Below are 19893 nucleotides of genomic sequence, written 5' to 3' on the forward strand. Positions count from 1 at the left end.
TTCATACATTCTAATGCTCTGTAAATTATAAATTAATGTATGGTAAACATAAAAAGTGGTTAACCAGAATAATAAACAGAGTATCTCCCCCAAATCTAGATTAATAGAAGCTTGTCTGTGTATTTTTCTGTATGTTAAAATATATACAATGCTTTTTCTAAAACAATTCCCTACGAACCAAGCTCTAAGTAGCCTTCCATTTACTAACAAAAAATTACACCTCTGTCCAAAATCGCTAACAGCAATGATTAACAATTTAAGAGGAACCAAATGAACAATAATTTGCTAATTTGCAATTATATTTTCACACATTTTCATTAATTGACTAAACTGATTTCCAAGGCTGAGCTATATTCATATTTAAAGAAACTATATATCTATAATAATTGCACAAAACTATGCGACTCATGAAACAATAACACACATCCTATATTCCCTCATTTTACGCTTTAAGATAGTTTTAAGATATGTTGTCAATGTCATGTATTATCTTTAAAAATATCTAAACCATGACTTAAGCTGCTTTTCCATATGAAGACATGCTATCATTTCGGCAATTTTAGCCAATTTAGGTGTTGTTTTTTTAAAAACTTTTATTTATTTAAGCGTGTTTTTCCAGGACCCATCAGTTCCAAGTCTAGTAATTGTTTCAATCTAGTTGTGGAGGGCGCAGCTCACACTGGCCCATATGGGGATCGAACCAGCAACCTTGTTGTTAAGAGCACTGCGCTCTCACCAACTGAGCTAACCGGCTGCCCCTAGCCTATTTAGTTTTAATACCACTGTTTTTTTTACAACTCATGCTCTCAGTGATTCGGTCAGATGGACATATGAGCATCCCAAGCCCTAGATGTAAGACCAGGAGCATGGCGTCCAGCAAGGAGGCTACAGGACCCCAGCTGGCCATTCACGGGCAGAATCCGGCCCTGTCAGTCAGCAGGATGTGCCAGCCCTGCATAGATTCGGTAAGGGCCCTATTGCGTGTGGGGCATTTTTTTGATACTGAAAAAAAAGTCTTATCTGAACATGACCTTCAATGATCCTCTAACTTTTTTCTAATAGTTGGGATGTTAAATTCTCAAATGTTGGTAATGAACACAAAAACAGATGGAACGCAACTGTGGATTTTTTTTTCCCCCAAGTCTTTTGCATTTGCTTACAACTAGAGGTTACTAGATTTCAGCATTAGGGGCCACTGAAGCATGAGATAAATGATCATCTCAATATGGGGTGGGGTAGGATAGCAGAAAATAAAACAACCGAGCAGGAGAGGGTGGTGGGATTCCTTCCAACCCTGAAACACTGGGAGCAGGTAGGTTTCAGGGCCGGCTCCCCAGTCGCCCTAGACCTGAGGTGAAGAGCTGAGGATTTTGATGTTGTGACTTAAGCTAGCTGGTTCCTCCTCCTCTTTTTCTCTTTCCTTTTTCTCTTAGAGAGATTAGCGTCTCACTAGAGTAAAAGCTTTTAAAGAATAGAATGATGCGTTCCCAGTATCCTCTACTCATTTTATAAACAAACTGCTTAACAATTTTGCTCATAACAGCTGTTATTCTTTGCAAAGGAGAAAAAAAGTATGTTCTGATCTTAATGTGTCTGGTGAATTTCCTTAGTGCCATGAATATTCAACTAATATAATACCTTAAAAATTTCTAAACAAAATTGGTATAAATTCCCTTTGACAATGTCCATAATCTATAAATAAGAGACAATTACTACACATGGTTATTAACAAAACATTTGAAAATGCTATGAACTAATTGACACCAATACGACAATGTCACAAAACTTGTGACAATACGCAAAATCACAAAACTATAAAACCACAGTCTACTACTTTAGAAAACCATAGTCCACTTACTATTTGTACGTCTCAGAACGGATATATTCAAAAACATGGGACACACCAAGCTGGAACTGATCAGCAATCGGGGTGACCCAAGGATTATTCTCTGCTTTGAATACTTGCTTCTGCCCAGTCAGATCCAAGTTTCCTGAAAAGATGGAGGACAAAAAAGATAAAGGTCATTTCATCCAACACAGATCAAGAGTAAGAAGTCCTGCCCAGTAGCCCTAATGCAATTCTAAGTACCATTTGGGTCATTTGATTTGATTTTTTAAAAAATTTCTTAACCAATTCATCACTGGTACACAAGGAATTGGTGATAAGACCCTAATCCAAGAAATGAAGAACACAGGAAAGAAGAAAGGAGGAAGAGAATAGTGAAGGGAAGGAGGAAGGAAGAAAGTAAACCTGGAAAGAGAGTTACGAATGTAGCATATGCTTTCTTTTTCCAGGTATTTGCTACAGAGACTAAAACGATGCAGCCCAAGACTGAGAGAAGTGGTAATATTAGAACCTCCTGAAAATCTATCTTGACTGGGCATCGCTGCTCGTCCAATCTCATCTAGACCCATCCCGATCACCACTGTCCTCCATCAGCCAAAGAACAATATGAGTGAAGGAAGATAAAAATATTGCCCAAGTAAAATTATAATTGCATTACTCAACTACCATAAGCACATCTCAGAATCAGCGCTCAATGAATCTCGTTAACGTGGTAATGACAGAAACACCGTTTTGTACTGTCCTCATCAGCTTACCAACTATCTTTTTGAAAATATTTCCTCATTTGATTCTCCAGCAATCCCTAAGACCAGTTATCAACTTCACTTTATAGGTGAAGAAATGGAAACTTGGGGAAATTAAGTAACATTGTGTCCACGAGCAGAAAATATCTGAGTGGGGATACGACCCTCTAAGGCTCTGACTCCCGATGTCGTTTGCTCCTATAATGTCTGGTGGAGCATGGTACATGTCAAGGTTACACGTCAATCTAGATCCATCAAGGATGAGTTGATGACGGCAGCATCAAAGGCCCAGTGAGTGTCACCATCTGCTGATGGTCAGTCAACTCTTTTTTTTTTGTTCCTGTTTGGTATATTAAAGCATGGAAAAGGCAGTGTGTGAGAGAACGTCCTATAACATGCTTGCCTATGACAAGGGCAGGGACAGAGAAGTTAAGTGGCAGAGACAGATAGGTGGTTTTACTTGGCACCGCACACACTGAGGACTTTTTCCAAAAAGTCCTACTGTGGAAGTCCATTTCAGACTCCTGGAAAACAGTCCAAGGCTTTTTGAACACAGACGCCCAGCAATTATTCTTCCTAGCACTCAACCAAAGTAACATATTTGTCCTGTTCTGATGTTCTGCTGCCAATTTTTTCACAACTGATAAATCGGGATAATGAAACCACAGTCTGTGATGCAAGTATACCACGAAGCACAACATTTCCAGGCTGATATGAGCTTTAGAAATGAAAAGATAAATGAATATTTTTGCTAGAATGATGATATAATATTCCTTCCTAAAACAAAAGAACTGATACTCTCAATCTGTCTTCTCTTTGTTATATGAAATTATAACTATTCAGAAAAAATGGAGAAAGACCAAGATAAAAGTGATTACAATTTAACAAAATGTCTTTAAGGAAAACTGACGTTACCAAATATCAAGAGGGAGTAATTCATCATGATCTTTCCAAAGCCACTTAGAATCTGTTGGTGTTAAGGACAAAAACAAGCAAATATATTTCTCTCCAAGATTATCAATATTGTCAATTTCCTCATCTTAGTGGTTAAACATCATTAGTCAGATATTATTTCATTTGGGAAGCTAACAGGCTTTATTCTCTAAACCACAAATTAGAAAACTGCCTAGGGCAAATGAAAATCCAACAGTTGCACATACGAGGTCTAACAATTAAGTTCACGAACTTGTTGCAATGATGTTGCTAACCTTTTTTTTGATATCAGAAAGATTATTCATTAAGAATCTGTACCAACTGGATAAACAGTTAACCAAGTTTACTATTTGGTAGTACTGAAAAGGTTGCGTGAAAAAGTTAGACGACCTGAACTTTTCGCCAACAATTCATGGCTCTTGCATCATGACAATGCACCAGCTCACAGGGCACTGTCTGTGAGGGAGTTTTAGTCAGTAAACAAATAATTATATTGGAACATCCTCCCAACTCACCTGATCTGGCCCCCAATGACTTCTTTCTCTACCCTAAGATGAAGGAAATATTGAAAGGAAGACATTTTGATGACATTCAGGACATCAAGAGTAATATGAGGACAGTTCTGATGGCCTTTCCAGAAAAAGAGTTCCTAAATTGCTTTGAAGGGTGGACTAGGCACTGGCATCGGTGCATAGCTTCCCAAGGGGAGTACTTCAAAGGTGACCGTAGTGATATTCAGCAATGAGGTACGTAGCACTTTTTCTAGGATGAGTTCACAAATTTAATTGTCTGACCTCGTATTCTGCTTAGCTGTTATCTTACCTGGGTGTGACCTTGACAGTGGGCTACCATTTATCTTTTTTGTTTTCATCTTTGTTTGGGGAGGAGGTTTTTACCTCCCCAAGAATGACACTGATCTGTTTAGATTTCTGTATAATTTTTATTTCCTCTTAGGATCTTGTTTGCTACACTCTATGTCCTCTCTTCTCTATCATTCATTTTCTTATTACTTCCTTTTTTTCCATTTCTACTTTTCCTAAAAATGAATGTAACAGAAATTTGCAGAAAAAGTCTTCCATTTAAAAACAAGTCTATTTCTGAACTGTTTCAAATGCACAGTGTATATGTCGCCCACTCTTAGGAAGCATGTCACTGAGGGAAGGGCCTACATACCAGGGGATAGTAACTATGATGTAGTAATTCCCTAATAAGATGGGGTGCAGGCGCTAGAGGTGAGCACATCTCTCTTAAAACATTTACGTAATAAACAACGTATGCTTACACATTACCATCTTTCTGCTTTTAAGCCCCGCCCGCTGACATCAGCACAGAATCAACTATGAAAAAACTTACTAAGACCTTTGGAAAAATACATGTAATGCAAAGTAAGAAAAAAGAAGCCATGAAATGCATAAATTGCACAAGGTAAAAAACCAATTTGTAAGCAAAGAGGATCTCCCTGTCAGTGGCCACTGGGCCCTAAAATGTACCTTTTTTCCTCATGCCCCCAAATTGGTCATCCTAATGAGAAATACAGTCTAAATTTCTAATGGATAGAATTTTATCTGTTGAACATAGATGCGAGACTTCCCGTCATTCACACATTACCATATTAACTCAACTCGATTGCTTTCCTCTTAACATCTGGCTCAGCTGGGGATCATGGGAATATGATTGTTTGACTCTGGGGAACAAGAGAGGGTAGAGGAGGGAAGGCACCTAGTTTGGAGCACAGAGCATTTCTCACCATCTGTATATTCAGGGCTCAGGGTCAGTGTGAGAGTAACAGGGATCAGGGAAAAGCTCTAGGAAAGACCCCACAGACAAGCCTCAGCTAGTCCAAATTTGCCCAGAGGTGACTTTCATGTGGCAGTGAGAGAAAGAAGACTCGCTTCTTTTTCAGGCTGTATCACAAGTTCCCTTCCACCCAGGTTCAAGGCTTATCCCACTAATCCCAGAGTACAGGTATATCACGAGCAAGGCGGGTTTTAATGGCGTATCCTTGAACATAAGGTGCATATTTCTATGGAAAAGAAGAATTTGCATTCTATCACCAATTACCCCCATACCCACTTTGTTAATTTATTCACAGTATCTTACAAAGCCTGCAGCCTTTGGAGTAATAATCCTCCGAAAAGGATGTACAAAATTCTATGCTCCCTGATTGCAACACATGGAAGACAGACCTAGGGGAATAATGCCAAGAAAGGTCAGCCATGTTCTCTGGGCCCTTCTGTCTGAAGCCTCTAACCCCCGGAGATCTGTCAATCCCTAGCAACGTCTTTATTAAGTGCTGTCAAAGGAGGCAGAAGGGGCGCAAGGGACTGCTAATGACGTCTGCTAACTGGAGCACGCAGGAAACGCTGGATGCGAGATGGACGCACTCCCTTCGGGGGGGAAGACACACACTGATGTCGAAAAGTCAGGGTCCACAGAGGGCCCCAGGGGCTCCTCATGAGCCTTTTCATTTGCATGTCTTCAAACTCATCTGTACATTCCAGCTGTTTTAGTCTCAAACAATGCTACTCGATCACATTCACAGGGGCTTCACAGAGCTCCCAGAATGAGGGAGCCTAATAGAAAAGAATGATTCAGGTCCACTGGGGGTGGGGGGATCCCCAAACAATAGCTTTGCTGTTGACACTGTTTTCTGTTTAACAAAGAACCGTGGAAATCGTGTTTAATGTCCACAGCGAACCGTAAAGCAGGCGACTACTACAGATGACAGAGATGGAAACCACGCGAGCCCAACTGAGCACTGCCTCTTCGAGTTATCACCGGGCTTGGCGTAATAGGTGTGCTCATTTTGTTTTTCCACTTAATGCCACTGGTGGAGAACACAATACCTGCCTCTGTGCAGCCGCCGTCCTCCCAGCCAGCTATTTGTCTCTGGCTTTCTTGCCTCACAGGGAGCCGGCCTGGAATGTAGCCATTTCAGAAGAGGGTTAATATAATTAGAGTAAAGCTAGGCCATTATACTGAGTGAAAAGATGACACCCACCTCACATCGGCCTAGCAACAAGTTACCCTTGCCTCGGCAAAGCTCATCTGTCAGCTGTCTGAGGTAGGTTCCCTTTCAAGTAATAACACGCAGGAAGCATCTCACCCCACTGTCAGTCAGGCTGCCAGAGCCCTAACGGCCGCACGCTTCAGTGCATCTAGTTAGAAGCCCTCACCCGTCTCCTTTATGAGAAACCTGAGCGGTGCTCTGGTGCTGCTCTAACAAGGATCAGGCAGGAGGATTAAGCACTGTGACAAAGAGGATCTAACAAGCCAGAAAGTGGTGTCTCTACAGGCATGCTGGCTGGCTCCCACACACAGACTCCCTCTGCTCACTCTTCAGTGGGATGGCCCAGGCCACGGGGGAAGCCAGCCCGGGCCGTGATTAGCGCTGACCCTCTGACCGATGCAGCTAGGAAGATGATATATCACTCAGAGACCTATGCCACAATTGCAATTCGGATTTTCCTATTTACTACCTGCAAAAGAACCACATATGCTTCTTTCCAAAGCCTCTAGTACAGTGAGTTTTGCTGTGTGACTGTAATTTCATAAACACTACGTCATGCAAAACAATCATTCCTTTTGCTAGCTATAAATGTGATTGAATGCAATAGGCAACTGTGGCCCCTTTAATAAGCCGGCTCATTTTCACTTACGGAAATTGGTCGTTTTCATAATCGCACAGTTAAGAATTCTTCCTGAGTATCCATAATCCTGAAACATGTGGCCAGTAACATTAGTTATCACATATTAAGCAACTGAGGGGATCTGGGCCAATTTTTACATCATCAAAGGATTCCCTCCCTTCCTATTTCCAAAATACCTCAGAGCCCTTTTTAAATGAATGCATCTAAAAGCCAGGCTCTCTCACACATAAAAAACCTAAGGCTGTGGTCTAACAAGGTAAAACTAGCAAACCCTGGCTGACTGGGTAAGTCTATCACTAGTTTACTAGATTTGCCCAAACCCGGGTAATTATTCACTCTTGAAGGGGTCTAGCTAGGATATTATGATCGCTGACACATCACCTCCGCTCTGCAGTGAATCCACACATAGCAGCTAACCACAAATGGCTCCAGCACATAATACAAGCTACATTGAGGGCCACTCGAGATATAAAGAGGTATCCTACACGTAAATCTCTATAATTCTTCCTACTACATAACAGGCTACTAATTATAGAAGTGCATAATTACAGATAATAACTGAAGATAGAGGGTTCCTGCTTTTCCATTTCTTTAGCAGCACACTTTACTAAATGACCATAAGGCTTACGAGACGATGCTTATATTGTAATAGTAAATGTTTGACTAAAACACTGGAAACAACCAGAATGTTCAATGACAGGCGAGAAGCTCATTAGTATATGCTACAGCCTTACGAAAAGAATGCTACTCAGTAATTAAAATGAGTAAAATAGATTTATTCGTCTGTACTGACTTAGAAAGTGGTTTACACATTAATTAAAAAAAACAACAACAAAACTAAGGATGTATGTAGTACTAAGTTTGCTACAATTTACTTTTTGAAAAAATACAGAAGAAAGAAATCCCATCTATGCGTAGGAAGAAATGTGTATGTGAGAGAGAAAGAAAAAGAAGAGAAGGATACATATCAAACTGTTACTGCTGGTTTCCTCAAAAGAGTGGAAATTAAGGTGGGGCAGGATTTGAACTAGCAGAACGAAGGGTAAACTACTCATTTTCTCGTTCGAGAATTCCGTATGACTACAAGTGTAGGTTATTTTTATAATTAAAAAAAAGAATACAGTGCATTAAAAGGAAATCATGAAAAATGAAATCAAAACACATGATGCACACTCATCAGCACAAAAGAGAACATACGTAAACCAGCATCGTCCTACTGCAGTGAACACTGTGCTTTCTAGATGATGTCTGTGAATCTAGGTCTGAGGCTGCTTCTGACTATGCATCATCAGGGCAATCAAAGTGAGCGGGGATGTCTCATGACAGCTCTCACAGTTTATTCTGTGGGGAATAAACGACAGGCCACACTGTCATCCTGGCAAGTGTCTGTTTAGCCTTCCTGGCATCACATTTTTAAAAACAGGCATTTTGTTCATTTAATATCTACAACACGTTGCTGCTTTACGAAACGTACTCAAATACTGTTAGTCTTCTGACTTACGGAGTGGAAGAGTACAAGTTAAATAGAAAAGATTTTAAAAAAGAAAAAAAAAAAAGCAGCCTGCTAAATGGCTCCAACAAAAGCAACATCTGACTTACGTGCGTGCCGGTTTGAACAGGTCCAGTGAAGAAAAATAGCATTTTACATAGTTTCCCTCCGATGCTCTTCTTGCCTATTTGGTATCTGGGTTCCAGGGTGAGATGGAGAAGAAGGGGCTCTCAGTCACTTGTACCTGTGATTACCCAGCAACCAAGCAATGGGTGCACCCAACGTATGTGTCTACGGCTGCTTTATCTCGCAAGTCTCCCTCTATGGAGGCGACATAATTCCTGTTTCACACTCATGTAGCATTTCCAAACCATTCTTCTAAAGGTAGGTGGTCACCTTATTTTTGCTTGCCAGATTTCCTTTGTTGTTGTGTTTTTTTTTTTTTTTTTTTTTTTTTTTTTTTTTTTATGTAATTCTATCAAGTGCACACAGATCCCCAGGGGATCTGTCCAGAAGACCTGGTTCCTGATCCCAAGTACCATTCATCAACTTTGTGACCAAGATACTTTGGGTAAATCCTTGTGCTTTTCTGACATTGTTTCTCATTTGCCAAAGTAGGGGTGACAGTACTAACTGTTAGGATTGTGGACAGAGGCCCACAGGCATATACTCATAAAATGGTTCTATAAATGGGAAATCACTATATATGTTCTTTTCTTTGTCCATTATTATTTGAAGTAAAAAAAAAATGCCAAGGAGAGAAAATATATATTTGGAAACAAGTTGCCTAAAACAGAGGTTCACTTGAAGAATTTAGAACCTCCTAAAACTGAAGGCACAATAAGTCTCTATTCGCCTAGAGGCCGGCACTCTGCTGGGGAAAGGGCCCCTGTTCATAAGTTTCTCAAAGATCTGGGCTCACAAGCAGGGTTATGATAAAATTTAGGCACACTGATTTCATGTCCTAGAAGACTGAAGGGTTTCTGGACAGCGACAGTCTGCAGCACCCCCGGGTGGGTCCCGGAGAGCATGTACTCACCCCAACCTGCACTCCACACAAGTTCCCGGGGTCCATAATTCCTACGGCCTGAGGCACATGGACTCACCAGCACACCCATGGTGCCCAGTGGTTTCTGTCCCATAGCACTCCTTCAGAAGAGCCGCAACACACTGTCAACAAAACTTGTAGAGTCTTTGTGAGGTGATGGGGCAGGCAGTAATGGAAGAGTAAGCTACAGAAATTACCATGTTTCCCCAAAAACAAGACCTAGCCGGACCATTAGCTTCAATGCATTTTTTTGAGCAAAAATTAATGTTAATTCCTGGTATTTTATATTATATTATACTGGGTATCATATTATATTATATTATATTATATTATATTATATTATATTATATTATATTATGTTATGTTATACCAGGTCTTATATTAATTTTTACTCCAAAAGATGCATTAAAGCTGATGGTCTGGCTAGGTCTTATTTTCGGGGATACACGGTAACAACCTTAACATCTGTAATGAAGAGACAAGATTCAAGTCAGCATCTACTATTGACGTTTGTGGGTACAGAAGTGCAGGCCATACAAAGAGTAGAAAATGTGAAGTTACACCTTCCTCATTTACAATTCAGAATATCAAATTGTTGCCTGTTCAAAAGGACTGGGGTTGGCCAGGGTTTGAGGAATCAACACTTTGCCAACACTGCTGGTTAGAGGACAAATTGGCACTTTTCTGAAAGGTAATTTGGCAATATAAATTAAGAGCTATAAAAATGTTCATACCGTTTGACCCAGTAATTCCACCGTAGTAATACATTGATGCTAAAGAAATAATCAGAGATATTCCCAATGATTTATGAATACAAGTTTTCAATTCAGTGTTGCTTATGTTCCACTTGAACATCTGGAAAAAACTCAAATATTTAAGGGGTTGGTGAATAAATTATGAGACACTCACAGGATGGTACATTATATAGCCATATGATTAAAAGTGTTTTCAAATAAAATTTAATGACATGGGGTGATGGTCATGATATAATATTGAATTGAATAATAGGCTATAATACTTGTATAGTATGATTTTTTTTTAAATAAACATATACACATACGAATACAGAAAAGACTAGAAGGAAATACACTCATAATTTTAACAGGGGTTGTTTCTGGATGGTAGGATCATGAAAGTTACCCTTTTCTGTGTTTCTCAGATTTTCTAAAGCAGTGATTCTCTTGAGTGTGCATCAAAATTTCCTGGATGCCTTGTTAAAATCTCCAGTTTTCAATTTAGTAGGACTTGGGGGGCGCCAGAGAGTTTCCATTCCGAACAAGCTCTTAGGGGATCATGATGTTTCTGGTCCCAGGACTGCACTTAGCAAAGTCACTGCTTATTGGTCACAGTAATCTTGGTAATCATTCAACAATGTGGACGCGTATTAATCATCCCACGGTACACTTTAAACAGATGCAGTGATATTTATCAAGTATCCTTCAACAAAGTTAAAAGTATTTGAAAAATCAAGCTTTAAAATTTTTAAATAAAGCAGGAAAAAAAACCCATTAAATCTATTTAGAGTATTGAAAAAGAAATCTGACTTTTTAGATACTATTGCTAGTTCTATTAAAGGTACAAAAAATAAATAAACCCACAAACCAATGATCACCATCGTCATAATTATAATTGCTGTTATTCGTGAAGCACATGCTATGCACCGGGTGTTTCTTCAGGATCTTTGCATACATGATTCCGAGAAGCCACAGCAACCTTCCTTGAGAAGTATGATTATTATCTCACTTTTAAACAGAAGAAACAACGAACATTCAGAGAGGTAAAGGCCCACGGTCACATAAGTAGTACATAGCAGAGCTGGGACTCAAAGGACAATTTGTCTGGCTCGGCCAAAGCCCTGGGTCTTTCTAGTACATGAAAATTACACATTTTCCTTCTAGTGCAAAAAGGTGCTGAGGTAGTGTTGGAATAGCCAATAAAGTGACGAGGTCACCCCTCCCCTCACTAGCAGGGCCCAGAATTCTATCATCAGAACTATCTTAAGGCTGGAAAGGCTTGTTGCCTCCAGGAATTTTCTTTTTAAATTAAAATAGCCTGGCAGAGAAGCAAGATAGGGTGATAACACTTTTATTAACGTGACAGAGTGTGTATTTTTAACAGACTATATTAATACAGACAGGTACCTCCCTCTCCAAGAGTAAAAACACCACCAAGTCAAGGAATTTTTGTTTGTTTCTTTGAATTAAAACATTAAAAACATATAAATTACTTTTTATAGTTTTTAAAAAGAATAGAATCTCATGTGATTATATGTTGAACAAATCGTTATTTTTAAAAGAATAAAATTTCATTAAGTCAAAATCATTTCAGGAAATCACTACATGATTATGGGAGCTGAAATTACCCAGGGGAAATTTTGATCACAGGAAAAGCAGAACAGGCTTGAGTCTGGGTAGGGCATCAGCGACAAGCTTTCAGGGCCAGGTGAAGGGCAGTATATGCCAGCGCCAGGGTGTGAATGTTGGGGACGGGGGTGGTATATTTTAATCTGTGTTTTTAAAAACAGAAACTTCTACACTTTGCAGAGAATAGCTGTGACTCATGTTTCACAATGTCCATGGCTGACTCTAAGCACTTCTGAGTGGTCTCATATGTTTCTGACAGTTTAAAATGCTGCTTTTTGGAGAAATTGGGAGTGGGAGGCAATGGGATTAAGTCCCCTTCATGCCCATCTCTTGCCACCTCCTGCCACACCAGGACACCACCGCCACACAAAGACACTGGTTAGACATGGTCAAGTAGACCCAGGACTCCTGTCTTTTCACCCAACATATATAACTGTACTTTGAGATTCCATTGTATAAACACTGATATCTCCCACTTTTCAGAAGTTCCCTTTACACCACTTCGCTGATACACAAGACCCACATTAGTACCTGGTTTCGCTATCTGAAAGAAACCCAGAGGATTTTCGCTTTTATGAAAAAAGGCGAAAAACAAAACGAGCGTTCAGTGTTCGATGCATATGATGAGCCTTACAGAGGCAGCATTCACCCCAAGCAGTGAGAGTGGCCCCGCCAAGCTCCTTCCATGGGAATTACACTCAGCATCTCGTCATCAAACCACCACAGAACTCTGAACTGTGTCTGAGCAGCGGGGCTTCATCTCCATTGGTTTTGTGCAACCCTTCGCAAGATGGGACCTAAGGTATCAGAAAAGCCCAGGAGAGCTCAGCAGAGTGATACGCTTTGCGTAAAACTGGACATCGTCAAGCATATTCAGTGTGATATGATAGATTACCTTTTGGGTCTGGGAACCTTCAAAAAATTTTCCATATAAATTAATGGTAATTGTTTCTTATGCCATTTCGGTTTACAGAAGTTTTCACTGGAACACTCTACTTTTGGATAGCAGGGAAAGTCTGTATTCTAACTAACATTACTTAGAGAAGGAGAAGGAATCTGACCATAATCCAGATGCGTGTACAACTGTGAGAGGTTAGTGGGGATGCAGTCTTAAATATATCCAGATTTTTACAGAATTTTAATTTCCAAATTATGTAGAAAAAGGAAACAACTTTTTAGATAACTTCATAGGAAATGAAATATCAGACAAATACAGACTGATTCAATCAGTGTGAATGAGTACATAAACTTAATGTTCATCTTAATAGCCCACCCAAATGGCAACAACTTACCTTTTCAATGCCTATCCTCCTAAAACAAAAAAAGTATGCCAAATTTTCAGCCAATAGGAATAACGCTGACGTTTAAATGTCTTTGTAATGCATTACAAGGACTTGCTCATATGGAAGTATGAAACAAAATTAATTTTATTTTTTTATTTATATATAAATACCCTTGAATCCAATTTTATTAAGGTTAAGTAAGGGATCAACCTACTACACAGAACCTAAATTTAAGTTATATGTAAAATTGGCTTGTTTCGGCTTTGCTTCTCACTCCAGAGCTTATATTTTTATTACTTTGGTGCCATGTGTTGCACTCTCTGCAGAGGCTGTAGAAGGGAAGAATACAGATATTATGTCATATAAAATATGTACTAAGATAATTAAGAATTGTGAGTGACACAAATGCTAAGTCTTCATGAAAAACTGCAACAGTTGTAACTTAATATCCAATGAATCAAAATTATTCACATTTTTAAAAATGCCAAATGCTTTTTTAGATTACACGTTAACAATCTATTTTTAATACATTTTAATGAAACTTATTTTCACTTATTTTCGAGTTTAACAATAAGAGCTCAGAAGTAAGAGAGAATGGAAAGAAAACACAACTATCTGAAAGCAGTATTTCCATGTGTGTAAATACACACATACACGTACACACGCATAGACACATACCCTACTTCATGACTTAAGAAGTAAAATAAAAGCAAAAACTACATACTATAGCAGAAAGAACGTAGTAGGGAAAAAAGTAGAAAAAAATCACATTTCTACTTATATAGAAAACTGTATACTTCCTTTTTCATTGTAAGTGATAAAAGGCAAATCAGCTAATATAAACATTAGCACCGTATTGTCTAGCTAATCCAGAGCCAGGCACAAGCAAAAGACCAAAAATTAGCATGCTGAAAAATTTTAACAATATGGCTTAAGAAAAATCAAAACAAAATAACTATGTAACTCAAGGGAAAACAGGCTAACCCACTTCCCTAGGACCTACTCAGATAATTAACCAGTCCTAACATATGAAAAAGCACTTACTATAAATAACAGAGAGAAAAACAGAGATTTACCATAATTTGGGACTCGGGTGAGGTTGGTTACATCATGAATTTGTTTCCAGTATTTTTGGAAAGCCAACTGTCTTGGGTTAAAAATATGAAATACTGTCACAGTTAACAAATAAAAAAGGAAAGTACTATGATACTCTACTCAAGGGAAAAACAATCAACAAATACACAATCATTTTCAATGTGTAAAGGTGTTTCAGAGGCTTAATATGTTTACCAAAGGACAGAGCTGAAATTAGCCAGACAATGGCGCTTCTGAATAACTCTTCTCATTGCTTCTGGTTTACACAATGTTGTCAGCCCTGAAATTCCAGCTTGCTACTGTCAATTCCCAAATTTCAGACCATCGTGATATTCCTTATCATTATCATCATAAAAACTGTTCCCAGAATTAATGTGTTTTCAATGGCAAGTGTTGTTTGAAACACAGAAGAACCACCTCATGTAGTAACTAAATGGTTTATATGTGACATTTTATACATTATTCACATTTGTCACTTTATTTAATCTCCATGATCTGGAGACTTAAAGAGATGTTCACAGCGGAAGTTTTGGGGTAGTAATTTGACATCAACAAATATGGACAAATGGTGTCCTACGGATTAATCAAGAGCCAGGACCCCGAATCGAGGATGTAAATTTAAAACAATAAAAGGTGAAGTCTAGGATAAACAAACGAGGCTCTACACCGTGGTCAAACCATGGCTTCAATCTTGAAACAATGGGACTTTAAAAATGAAGTCATGCAAAATCATGCACAGGACATCCAGACTCACTTTCCACTGGACAATGTGTGACTTACTGGCAAGGACCTAAACTCACCATGGTCTTTCTTGCTTCTGAACCTACCCAAATGCCCTCTCCCCTTGCGATTCCTGACAAAAGGTAACTTCACTCAATGTCACCTCTTCAGAGAAGCCTGCCTGGACTTCCCCACTGAAAGTTGATCTCTATGCTCTTCATCCATCACAGTGCTTACGTGTTTCGCGGTACTTCTTACATCTAATCTTTTGTTGGCTTTGTTTTTCCTTTCGGTCTAACTGCGCTGTCAGCTCCTTGAACCAGAGGCCATGATGGTCTCGCTCAGCCTGCTGCCTGGCTCCAGCTCAAACGCCCCTTCTCTGGTCTTCTCCAAGCTCCTCTCGGAGCTCGGGCTGCTGTGTCTGCCCTCCCATTCCATAACCAAAACTGGAATTATAACCAGTCGTTTCCATTTCAGCGCATTAAATACGATGGGAATTTTATCTGACTCATTCTTCTTTCCCTGGTGTCTTGCACATGAGAGGGGTTTACCACGTCTCAAATGGGATGAGACTTGATCCCTCTAAAGGTGTCTTTCACATGATCTAAAAGGAAAGGGTTTTAAAAACAACTGAATATGTTCAGTTACACTCACCCAGCGCCCAGCAGAGTCTGATACGCCCCCTTTTCCACCCCAACTGACAGTAAGGATGCGTTAGCGACATGAGTGAGCAGGACGTGGACGGGCCCAGAAAAGAGGCTGAAAGCCTGTACCGAGCGCTCAAAGGTCAAAGGGGGAGGCTATGAGTGCTTGTGTATAGTACATGTGATTCAACTTCACCCAAACATAAAAAGGGGACAAAACTGTTTGGTTTAAGTGATCATCGAATAACTCAAAACTGGAGAAAATTCTGTTTTTCCCTTTATGTACCAGAGACCAGCTTAGAGGCTTTATGCATACAATCTCAGGCCTCAAAGGAACTTGCAAACTGAGGGGGTGCCTCCCAGTTAAGGAAAATAAGGTTTGGACAGGATTCCATCATTTTCTGAAGGCCACAGAGCCAGTAAATAATAGAGCTGAGATTAAAACTAAGGTCTGCTCCTGCCTACCCACCACAGTCAACTGTCAGAAAGGCCCAGTTTGACTGTTAGCTCATTCTCTTTCCTTCTCCCCACTCTGGCCCATTTTTCCTCTTCCCTCTCTCTTCTCTGCCAAATAAAAAAAGACAGTGAAAATGGCAAACCTACTTTGATGTATGTTGGGGTCAGGACGCCTGGCTGGTTATGCTTAAACTAGAACATAACCATGTTATAATACAAACCACAGTGTACCGTGTAAAATACCCTGGATAGCAAATAAACATACATATTTCAGAAACATAAATATAAATTTGAAATAGAAATCGAGTATCAAACAAATGCAAAGAATCACTAAATCACTATGAATAGTGGCCAAGTTACACAGATGATCTTTGACTATTTCACAATACAAAACAACATGCACAATAACAAGAATGAAAAAAATCCTACTAATTTTATAGTAACCCAGGTTAAGCAGAAAATCCTCTTTACTTCTATTCTTGCTGAACATTTTCTCACATACTGGAGTTTCTCATATTAATAAGTCTACTACAGAGAAATTACTCCAAGGACTGTTAACTCTCGTGTGTCCATGTGCACATGCATGTGTGTGCAAGCATGCACACACACCCCTCCACACATCACAGTGGTTTTTAGAAGTTATTTTATATGTCACTGTACTAGTTTGCTAGGGCTGCCATAATAAAACATCACAGAATGGTGGCTTAAACAACAGAAATGTATTTCCTCGCAGTTCTGAAGGCTAGAAGTCTAAGATCAAGGCGTCAGTAGATTTGGATTTTCCTGAGGGCTCTCCCCTTGCTGTGGCAGACAGACGCCTTCTCATTGTGTCCTCACATGCTGTCCCCTGTGTGTGCATCCCTGGGGTCTCTCAGTGGGTCCAAAACTGCTCTTCTTATAAGGACACCAGTCAAACTGAATCAGGACCCACCCTAAGGGCCTCATTTGAACTTAAGCACCTCTTTAAAGATAAGTCACATTCTGAGGAGCTCGGGGATAAGCTCCAACATGTGAATTTAAGGGGGGACCCAATTCAGGCCATAACAGCCACTACCTTTATTTTCTTAATAGTTGAGTAATGGAAAGTCTGCCCTATATAATCTGGTTGTGATTAACCAAGGTACTTATCCATTCAATAACATTTGTTTCGTACAGTTTGTGCCACAAAGATGAAGAAGAAACTGTCCTTAAGGTGCTCACGGTCTATTGAGTGGTTCAAGTGGGTACGCAGGGGAGATAATGCCACTTGCTCCAGAGTGGAGATGGCGGCACAGGTTAGGAATGACTCCCTTGGGAAGGTGATACTCAGCCAGGTTTCAGTAGAGTCTCCAGAAAGAGGGAGAAATTGCCACAGGGGAAAAGCAGAAAGCACGACGAGAATCGGGAAGGTGGGGAGGTGCATGTAGGTTGGTATGTGGGGCTAGACCACAGCTCGGGCTCTGTCGGCAATGCAACAAAGAAAGGGTTACAGCTGTGAAGCCACAACGTCCGAGGAGGGCAGTCTGCACTACACAGGCTGCTTCCCAAGTGATTTTTTCCTGACGATAATCGAGTGATTTGTAAAATGTTCTTTACAAACCGAGCTAAATCCAAGACTAACTGTAATGTCAACATGCTCCTACACCTGGGTGAGAAATGGGTGGAAAACAACTAGTGTACCAAAACTTGTAAGGGGAAAACAATGCTCTGTTCCTCCTTTTGCACTTCCATTCACACCCCAGGAGCAACGTTTCCTAAGACTCCACACATGTCATGCATCCTCCCTGCGTGTCAGGTGCCTCGTCTGCAAGATGAGGACTGCGTGTATCTCACAGCGCTACCAAGGGCCTAAAATGCTTAGTAAAGGTAAGGCTTATTAGAACAGCGCCAGGCACACCGCAAGTATAACATAACAGAATATATTCTATTACCACCATGGCGACTGCTACCACTACTCTATTATAACAAAAAAGACGAAAGACGAGGGAGGACGTCTGACCTAGAAAACTTATTTGAAAAAGAGTAGGAACTGATGCCCCGGCTTTTACGTGGCTTTAACGCAAGAATGGCGGAGCCACCGATTTAAACAGGGAACTCAGGAAGAGCACAGCGTCAGGCTTGTTTGATGTGACGTCCTGGGGACATCAAAGTGGAAAGAGCCACCAGGCCGCGAGGCATACAGTCTGGAATATCCGTTCAGAGGACCAGCTAGGCTGAGGATATGGAGGAACTCTTGAGTAAACACCATTCACAGTTAAAGAAATGGGCCCACAGAACTTACAGGCGGGCCAGACAGACAACATTCTGGGCAAGAGAGATCAGAGAAAATTAAGCTTTCCAAGGAGCCCACTGTTTGGATGTAACTCAAACTACTATATATATTTAAGTATAATAGAAGCAAATATAGTGCAAAATTTATTGTATTAATTGACGTGATTTGGGCTGGGGGAGTACAGGGCATCACAATCTGACTTCATTGTTCTTATCGGCCTTTCAACTATGGGCATCATTTTGGTGGCTCAGAAAAAGAAGGATACAATCAGATATAAAGGTTAACCCCTTTTATGTTATAATATCCAGTATTTTTTCATCCGTTAGATAAAATGTTTCCTCAAAAATGCTGCTGTCACTTTAAATCTTTAAACTGTGTATGTTCTTTAAAGAAGGACTGCTCCTTTGTAAAAATTACGGCTCCATCTTCAGGGAATGGCCATGTTGGCACCAAAGTAACACGCAACAGAACGAAAAAACACCTCAATGCAGTCCAAGGAAGCACAGAAGCAGGAGCTCTGATGGCAGGTTTCAGATGCTTTTGGATGATGAATGATAATATTAAGCTCCTACTCGAAGGCAGCATACAATAATTCTCCATTCCCTGATATTAAAAACCTATAAAGGAACATAAAGCTGGACTCAAACGATAATTTACCCCCTCTGGTGAAAGCACTCTTCTGAGATCCCCAGCTTCGAAGAAGAATGGGAAGCTTCAGATCAGGTGGCAGGTGGCAGGGCCAACACAAGACAGACAGAGATGACACAGGCGGGCGCCGGCACCATGCTGGGGTGGTGAGGAGGAAGACTGCAGACCGAGGTGGCCCCCAAAGGAACCTGCATGTTGATCCTCTCTACTTTCATATTAGATAACCTGCACTATCGGCCTTAGATTTTAAAAGTACTTATTCCTAAGGTAACTTCTGAGGCATCCAGTTAAACAGGATAGAATAAAAGCATTTATCTGTATTTCCCCGTCCTTAAAATCCATTGGGCGAAGGGAGAGAATAATTATTGAATGAAACAAGTAAACAGTCACCACCTCGTATCACAATTTATGATGCATGGTACCGGAATTCAGAGAAATTTAGACCAAACTAAAGAACACTGGGAGGTGACATAGAGCTCCTCAAAATTCAAACATGATATAGATTTTTAAAACTGTCCTACAAGCCCCATCTCCGCGAAGGAAATGCAAATCAAAACCACAACGAGATGTCACCTCACACCTGTTAGGATGGCTATTATCAAGAAGACTAGTGTTGGTGACGATGTGGGCAAAAGGGAACCCACATGCACTGTTGGTGGGAATGTACACTGGTGTAGCCATGATGGAAAAGAGTATGGAGATCCCTCAAAAATTAAAAATAGAG

General features: G+C 40.2%; 1 protein-coding gene across 1 annotated transcript in view; it reads right to left on the bottom strand.

The window, feature by feature from the left end:
* The window catches only part of RSU1 (Ras suppressor protein 1), a 170971-nt gene that overhangs the window by 83040 nt on the left and 68038 nt on the right, over window positions 1-19893 (bottom strand). Inside the window, 1 exon segment of the mRNA XM_033100801.1 lies at window positions 1859-1991. Within this exon segment, the coding sequence (XP_032956692.1) occupies window positions 1859-1991 (133 nt within the window).

The sequence above is a fragment of the Rhinolophus ferrumequinum genome, assembly GCF_004115265.2.
Source record: "Rhinolophus ferrumequinum isolate MPI-CBG mRhiFer1 chromosome 5 unlocalized genomic scaffold, mRhiFer1_v1.p scaffold_110_arrow_ctg1, whole genome shotgun sequence".
In the NCBI taxonomy this organism is placed as follows: domain Eukaryota; kingdom Metazoa; phylum Chordata; class Mammalia; order Chiroptera; family Rhinolophidae; genus Rhinolophus; species Rhinolophus ferrumequinum.